At 50.5% G+C, this 8,182-nt stretch overlaps 1 protein-coding gene across 12 annotated transcripts in view; it reads right to left on the bottom strand.

The window, feature by feature from the left end:
• Positions 1-649: 649 nt before the first annotated feature.
• The window catches only part of DAB2IP (DAB2 interacting protein), a 366,040-nt gene continuing 358,507 nt past the window's right edge, over positions 650-8,182 (bottom strand). For 10 of the 12 annotated variants that reach the window (XM_061604328.1, XM_061604334.1, XM_061604330.1 and 7 more), the window contains 3 exons: positions 7,321-7,526; positions 5,216-5,303; positions 650-3,603 (listed from right to left, as the gene is read on the bottom strand). In XM_061604328.1, the coding sequence (XP_061460312.1) occupies positions 3,436-3,603; positions 5,216-5,303; positions 7,321-7,526 (462 nt within the window). In that variant the 3' untranslated portion in view covers positions 650-3,435. The remainder of the gene's footprint in view (positions 3,604-5,215; positions 5,304-7,320; positions 7,527-8,182) is intronic. The other 2 variants (XM_061604332.1, XM_061604329.1) reach the window with 2 other exon arrangements.

The raw sequence follows: 8,182 nt of genomic DNA, 5'->3' as shown, positions 1-8,182 counted from the left end.
CTCTGTGCGCCAGAATGTGGGTACATGGACTGAGCCCTCTGTCAAAAGGCAGAACAGGCTGCTATGATCCTGTACCCTCCTAGCCACCCACAACGGGTAGAAACACAATCACTGTTCTGCCGGATCCAGTGCGTCTCCATCTCTTTTCTGACAGTGGGGGCACCCGACGCTAGTCGAACCTGCCCCTTTTTACTGTAAAACCTGGCGAGATCAGCTTTAGTGCAATCTTTTTTTTTTTAAAAAAAATCAGCTTCAAAGCGATTTCTCAACTGATTGGCGGATCAACCTGTTCCCCCTCCAGGTGTGGCCAATGGAAACGCTTTGCTGTAGGCGATAGCGTGTTCACAGCCCAGGTCTTGCGATGGATGACTGACAAGACTCGGAGGGCTCATCAGGACTGCACCAACACCAACCCACAAGCTGGCTGGAGGTTAGTAGTGTAGCCCCCTCCCGTGATGCTGACCCCTTCCCTGGGGGATTAGTTAGGGAGAGCTAATCCTGGGTTACGATGGCTCTGATCAGGGGAAGAGACATTTTCAGAGGCTGCTGTCCTTGCCGTTACTCCCTTTGAGGCCTTCGGAGCAGTTAACTTCCCGTGCTGCACCCACTCCCAATTAAAACAGGATTGTATTCCAGAAAAGTGGACTGCTTTGGGGGGTTTGACTGTTTTTATTCCTAACGCAGACTGTGGAGGAAAAGAGATAACAGTTATTGATCTTCATGCTTCCGGGCAGCCGGTGTTTAACCCCGCCTCCTCCTCCTCCTCCTCCTCTTCTCCTTCCTCCTCTTCCTCCTGTTGCTTGGTTGTTAGTAGCAGCAATAGCGTCGACACCAAGAATTCTCAGAATGCAGCCCTGTCAAACCTTCCAAAAGCTAAACTAGACAGGAAATCTCTCTGTGTGTGTGTGTGTGTGTGTTGGGGAACGCGCCCCATTTCAAATGTTCCCTGCCCCCCACCTCATTAAGGATGGATTTGGCAGGATGCAGGGAACTGGAAGCCGGACTGTGGCACATCTGTAGAGAGGGCTGGTTTTTTCTTGGCATCATCAACGACACAGGGATTGCCTTGATCTCCCCATTTGGCCACAGGAGAGAAGGCTGGGGCATTAGCAGTGCTGGGATTCATCGAAATTCTACATTACACCAGACTCTGCCTACGCTTGGGATCCTCTGGGAGTCTACACATCTGCTCCTGCACCCTTAACCTTTGGCAAGAATGGCGGACTGGCTTCCTCTGAAGACAGCTAAGAACAAATGGTGCTCCCCCATCACCTGAGCCTGCTTTTACTGGAGTTGCCAGGGACTGAACCTGGGACCTCTTGCATGCAAACCAGGTGCTCTACCACTGAGCTACGGCCCATCCCCATAAATCCCACTGATGTTGGCTGTGTTGATCATCTGAGGCTGCAGAACGCTCCGTTCCAAGTGGGAGAATGGTGACGAAGGAGCTTCGCACCTAACACTGAAAAGTGGTGAATCTTTGCCACCTCCCAGCCTCCCAGTCTTCGCTTCCATGTTGATATTCATACCGACAGCCTTGGGCCAAAAAGCCATCCAACAGAAGCCTGCCTAGCAGAGTCAACACCGAGACTTGGGCGAGATGTGGCCTCCCCTTGTGTGGTCGACACTGGCGTGGACTGCAATCCTAAAGGCTTTATAGTGCCGGCCTGCAACTTTTGGAGTGTGGCATTTCTCCGAAAGTTAGCGCTGCCCTTGATGCACTCCCATTTTTTAAAGTTAAGGATAATTTATCAAAAGAGGGGGGAGGAGGAGAAAGGAGTGGCTACTTCTCCAGATGGGGGCAAGTGCAAGACAAGGCCAGTTTAGCCAGCAGGAGGTACGGTGTACTCTCTGGCAGACATGCTGGTGAGTAAATGCTGGTACATGAGACTGTGTCTGTGTGTGTGTGAGAGAGGGGAAGAACCTAGCTCAGCGTGGCCCTTGTCTCCAGCATGGTAGAGAGGCCCCCAAAAGTCCAGCATGGTAGAGACGCCATCCTTAAGCTGCCTTAGATCAGAATTGCTCCCTGGGGTCTCTGGCAAAGACCCTTTTCAAGTGGAGTTGCCATTGGGGGACGGCACCTACACAGTCGGAGCTCTGCACTAACTTCTAGTCTTTCCCCATCTGGGCATGTTTAGCCTGGAGATGAGAAGACTGAGGGGAGATATGAATGCACTCTTCAAGTACATGAAAGGTTGTCACACAGAGGAGGGCCGGGATCTCTTCTCGATCGTCCCAGAGTGCAGGACGCAGAATAATGGGCTCAAGTTGCAGGAAGCCAGATTTCGACTGAACATCAGGAAAAACTTCCTGTTAGAGCCATACGACAATGGAACCAATGACCTAGAGAGGTAGTGGGCTCTCCGACACTGGAGACATTCAAGAGGCAGCTGGACAGCCATCTGTCAGGAATGCTTTGATTTGGATTCCTGCATTGAGCAGGGGGTTGGACTTGATGGCCTTATAGGCCCCTTCCAACTCTACTATTCTATGATTCTATGATCTCCTGATCCCTGAGCCTTTTAATTGGAGTTGCCAAGAGTCGCCCCTGGGACCTTCTGCATGCAAAACAGGTGCTCCTCGAGGAGGTACGGGCCCTTATCCTTGGCTACTGCAGAAGACACAGCAAACCTCTCAACTCCACTGTGAGGATGACACCTCCTTGTGTGGAGGCTCTGATTTCAGGGCACCCCCTGATGCACATGTGGAATTCCTGCCAGTGCATAATGCCCTGACTGTTTCTACAGAGGAAGCATATCTTGCAGTTTGGGGAAGAGGTGGGGAACTCTCTTGCATCCATCACAGTCTGTGCCCTCCTAGGGAACTGTTGAACCCTGGGGGACAGAGACCAGGACAAAGTCCATAGCAGAGATGGAAACGGGAAGATGGAAGGTGGCCAAACCCAGCTAGCGAGAACAAGCCGGCAGGGCAGGGCAGGGCTCCCCAGCGCTGCAGCTGCGCAAGTGCTGGGAGGTTGGGAGGGGTGGGGGAGGCTTCATCCTGCAACCTCTCATGGGAGTCCTGCTTAGCTCGTGCCTTGGCCCAGGTTTTAACACACTCCCCTCGGACAGCTGGAGTAGAAAAGGGGGTGGTTGCTTTCCCCGCTCCTTTTTTGTGTTGCTGCTTAAAGGCGTTAACCGGCGACGGAGCCCCTTTCTGCTTCACATGGGTGACGACCTCCGCAGTCTCCCCGCCCCTCGAACTCGGGGACAGCCATGTATTTCCGGTGTGCCATCTTTGGTGAAGAGGACTGTGGGTTCTCTCTTTCCTTCCCCGCTTGGGGAGGGCTGGTGGGGTGGGAAGCAGCAAGCATCCCTGCAACAATGGGGTTCACCCCTCCACCTTGCTCCTGTGCGCTCTCTCTCTCTCTGAACAGGCTCTCCTCTCTCTCTCCTCTCTCTCTCAATCTCCTGCAGCAGGCCACTCCCACCAGGTTTAACAATTGCCGCTGTTTCGGAATTCGCCGTTCTCAGTGATCTGCAATTTGGTTGGGTTTGTGGGGGAGATCCCATTACGGGTCTGCGAGCTGTACCTCTCTTTCAGCTGGGTGAGGGCGCTCATCAGCCGGGCATTGGCTGCGTCCAGGGAGGCGATGCGCTTCTCCTGCAGCGAAGGGGGTGGGGAACAGAGAGAGAGAGAGAAAGAAAAAGACCACCATTGGAACATAGGGAGTTGCCTCTTGCCATGTCAGGCCACTGGTTTGTTCTAAATGGCAAAGGTTTTGTTTTTTGTTTTGTTTTAAAGGGAAGACTGAGCAGTGGGGACTGATCATCTGGTGAATGGGGGGGAGGATCTGTGGCCCACATGAGTACACTCTGATGCATATGTAATGCACGCGCACTAGGGTAGAAAACTCTGTCCATTTAATTTCCCTCAGTTTCTCATTTTTCCAAACTTAAATTCAGTTCTCCATATTTCTGCAGCAATTTGTGATTTTTTAAAAAAAATCTCATGAAAATTCTTCAGTGTTTTAGTGTGAATTTCTCCTAATAACCACATTTTTGTGGGCAGCTTTGACTAATGCTTACATTTTTGCAAGCAATTTCTCATCAAATAATAAATGTTTCTATGTTATTTTCATTCTTGTGCACCCTTTCCGGTAGCATATGCACTTCTGCACACATCGGTGGGTTGGCAAACTGCACTGCAAAATTCGAGTAATTTTCAAAGGATGGCTCTCGTTTGCTTCCATATTTTTTTTTGAAAGTGCAGATTTCATAGATTCAGCCTGAAATGAAAACTGAGTTGAAATTCTCACCCATCCTTGGGACGCGTAAACGTGTCAGTTGTGGGGTGGCCATACCCACTTTGTGGTCATGTGCACCACTGGCATGAGGGCCCTGGAGGTGGCGATGTGGCCCTCAGGTCTGAAAAACTTAGCTGCCCTGCCTTAACCGAGTCCCGCGCTGAAAATGAATCGGCTTAACACTCTCAAACTGACTGAGAGCCCCAATACATGCACTTTAGTGTTATTTCTCTCCTCCCCATCATAAGAGTCATGCAGCACAGGGATCGCACCCCAGTAAATGGCAAAAGGAAAATGTCCCAGTGACCAGGGGCAGCAATCTTCCTTCTGTCTTCTGGCTTGCACACACTGTGTGGGGCTCAAAACCATCCCTTTTCCCCTTGGCCAGAAGTGGTTTATGGCAGGCTGATGAAGATATCCCAACGTCTGATTTTCGATATTGAATAGTACCCAGAGACTAATTAATAAACCAGCCAAGCAGTGACTTTGCATAGCCCAGCAGCTTCTCTGATTGCCCGCTAATGGCGCAGAGCTGCAGAGGAGGGACACATCTTCGAAATTAGAAGCTAAGCAAATCCCAGGAGCCTTCTTGGATAACTCTCTCTCTCTCTCTCAGCTGTTCACTACTCCCTTACGGACAAGGTTGCAACCTTCATCCTGGGTCTGCTTGTCTCTCCTTTGCAGCCTGTCAGGGGGAAGCAGAGCAGGGAAAGATGCTCCCACCGCTTCCTCTTGGTGGCAGTCAACCACTTTGCCAGTTAAATTTCCAGCTGTTAAATGGCGGAAGAGCAGAGCCAGGTTTAAGAAGTTGGCAACCCAGGCATGGAGACAGCAGAGGGAGCAACAAGGTGTTGGAGCTGCCTGGTGCTACAGAACCACCCCAAACTATGTACCTATCTGGTGGTTGGATGTTACAGGCTTCCTTAGCCTGTTCCAGCCACCAAGGCAGCTCCACTCAGAGGCACCTACCTGTGCATCTATGATCTTCTGCTTGGAATCCACAGCTGCCTGCATTTCTGCGTGATCTTTTTTCAGCTCCTCCTCCACTGACATCAGCCTGTTGGTGGAAAATGAGCAGGGATTTTAAAGTTATCTGTTTTATTTTGCCGTTTCACCTTGATTTGCGACCTCTACACTTAATGGCCACAAGCCTTGACCAAGCCGTCAATGGAAGACTGGAAAAGAACCTCTCTTAGAACAAAAGGATTCAAAATGGGTCCTCAACAGGAACAGAGAGGCATCTATCACAGGGTGGTGGTAGGCATTGTAAAGGGTGGCTGGCGGCTGGCGGAAACAGAAATCCCAACCCCCTCCCTCCTCCCTCCCCTGGTAATGTCTAAGGATGGTGCAAGGTGGGATGGGATGTGAGCTACAAACCAAAAGGTCCATCTTGTCCACCAGGCTGCTTCCGCCAGTGGCCAACCAGGCGCCCACAGGCAGAGCAGAAAGGCAACAGGAAGCTGCCTTTGCTGAATCTGACTCTTGGTCCATCTAGCTTAGTACTGTCCACACTGGCTGGTTTCAGGACAGAGGGTCATTCCCAGCCCTTCCTGAAGATCATCGGGACTGAGCCTGGGAACAAAGCATGCAAAGCTGGTGCTCTATCCACTGAGCCCCACAACCCCTCCCCACTAGGCCTGTCCCTCTAGGGGCCCATTTCACATATTTACAACATAAACCAACTGGTTTGTTGGTTTTTTTCGTACTATGGGCACCCAATGGCCCTTTGTGGCTGCAGGAGAAAGAGGTGCATTGGAGACAAGAATTGAATTATGTTGCTCTGATTGGTTCGAATGAAAATATTGATTATTCTGCTCTCATTGGAAACATGTAAGTGTGATAATGTGTCATAGGGCAACAAGTCAATGGTGGGCGGGGCCGGAGGCAACAGTGGGTGGAGCAATGTTTGTTAATTTTTTTACCTTTGTATAGTAAGGCTAGTTTTGACCCCCCCAACCCCCCCTGCTCCATTCAGGCCAGCAAGAGGCATTGTCTGAATTCAAGGATGCTTTCCAGCCACACAAAAACACTTGAGGAGCATGCAAGGGAGGGTTGCTGAAGGGCATGGGCAGAGTTCCAAAAGCCAGGGAGGGAGGCCTGGAGGGGGGGCACTCCACAGCCCGCCCCTTCGCCTCCACCTATAGCAGAAGTTAATTATGCATGTGCAAAAAGAAAAAAAAGATGGCCTTGTCTATGATAGCCCCTTGTATTCTTTCTGGCACCAGTTTCAACCTGCTCTGTCTGCCCAAATATTTTAAATTTATTGCATGAATAGTTTTAATTCCTCTTAATTTTAATACATTTTGGTTTAATGCTTTATGTTTTATAGATTGCATTGTAGATTTTAAATTATTTTGCCTGCTGTCCTGAAATCCAAGGTGCAGTTTATCTTTTTTTAAATCTCTCTCTCTCTCTCTCTCGGAGCAGGATAATTGCAGTTGGGCAGGCTTGATCTCCGTTGCCCCAGAAAAGGGCAGGACTAGAGCCAAGGGGTGGAAATAACAGGGGAACAGATTTTGGCTAAAGAGTAAGAGAAGCCTCTAGCAGTAAGTGTTGCTCAACGGTGGAGCAGTCTGTCTCAGGAGGTGGGTGGGCTCTCCTTCTCTGGAGGTATTTCAGCAGAGGTAGGATGGCTGTCTTGTCAAGATGGCATTCTTGCATCCCACAGTGCAGGCCTTGATTTGAGTAGTGGGCTGGACTAGATGACCCCAATGGTCCCTTTCCAACTCTCCAAGTCTTTGGGACTTGTAGACAGAATGCTAGGAGATGGGGCGAGGGGAAGGGGCAAGACTGGAGGCTGAGCTAGACTATGGATTACTGGGATGCATGCTATAATTTCATCATGAACTCAAGAGGAGGGGGGGGCCTGTCCCATGGCAGAAGCACCCCAAGGTGGACTTTCGTTTCATAGTACATCTGTCTCCTTTCTAGACTTCTGTTTATTTTAGACGCTGTAAAAAAAAAATCAACCAAGGCAGCTTACAGTAATAAACACTTAAGGACTAGAAACTTGATATGGGGTTCTAAACAGAAGCTGGAGATTTTGCTCTCTGGGAATCCGGCTGGGCTCTTACCTGCTGATGATGCCCTTCATCTGGATCTCCTTGTCTTCCTGCTGCCGGCGGAGCCGCTCCTCACTCTCTTCCAGCCGGGCCTGATATTCCAGCATCAGCTTCTGGGTGGTCTCCTCCTGGCACTTGAAGCGGGCTTCATATTCCTCCAGCTTCTTGTTGGAGATGCGCAGCTTGTCCTGGAGCACCACCACATCTTGCTGATACTGCTGCAAGGAGGGGTGGGGTGGGGGACAAGCAGAAGATGCTGCTGTCAGTGCCGTTGCCATTAGCCACCTGCAACCTTCCCTGCCCTGCTCCATGCCTGGGGTCAGGAACCACAGCTACCCTGGCCGGCTGCTTTAAGCCCTTCCTCCTCTGCCTGGCCATCTCCACCAAGCTGCCCTGGGAACCCACGCCAGGCGGAGAACCACTGTTAGCGTGGACGTGTATTGAAGGTGAGAATGTCAGGGGCGGGCTCCCTGTGCCCCTCTGGATGTGGCTGGACTACAATTCCCATCGTCCCTGACCCACAGGCCATGCTGGCTGTGGGGAGCTGGAAACCAGGAGCTTTGGTGCTTCCAAAATTCTCATCTCATCCACATTTCTCCAGATTGGATCTTGAAATTTCAAATTATCTAGTCCTGTTTCCTAAACGGAAACAGTGCATTATGAAACCTCCATGGTCTTGCTCAAGAAAACAAATAATCCCAAATTTTGTTCACCGCATGTACAGTTTGCTGCAGCTTTTAATTCTCTCTGTTTGTGGGCCTGTTCTGTCTCCCGCTGCAACCTCCTGTGCATCTGAGATATGCAGGGGAGCCAACATTGATTAAAACACTGCAATACCCACACAAATGCAATTGCACATAAAACAGCATCAGGA

The sequence above is a fragment of the Rhineura floridana genome, chromosome 20, assembly GCF_030035675.1.
Source record: "Rhineura floridana isolate rRhiFlo1 chromosome 20, rRhiFlo1.hap2, whole genome shotgun sequence".
In the NCBI taxonomy this organism is placed as follows: Eukaryota; Metazoa; Chordata; class Lepidosauria; order Squamata; family Rhineuridae; genus Rhineura; species Rhineura floridana.
Note: the sequence above shows the minus strand (reverse complement) of the source record. Positions and strands in the feature narration are given on the sequence as shown.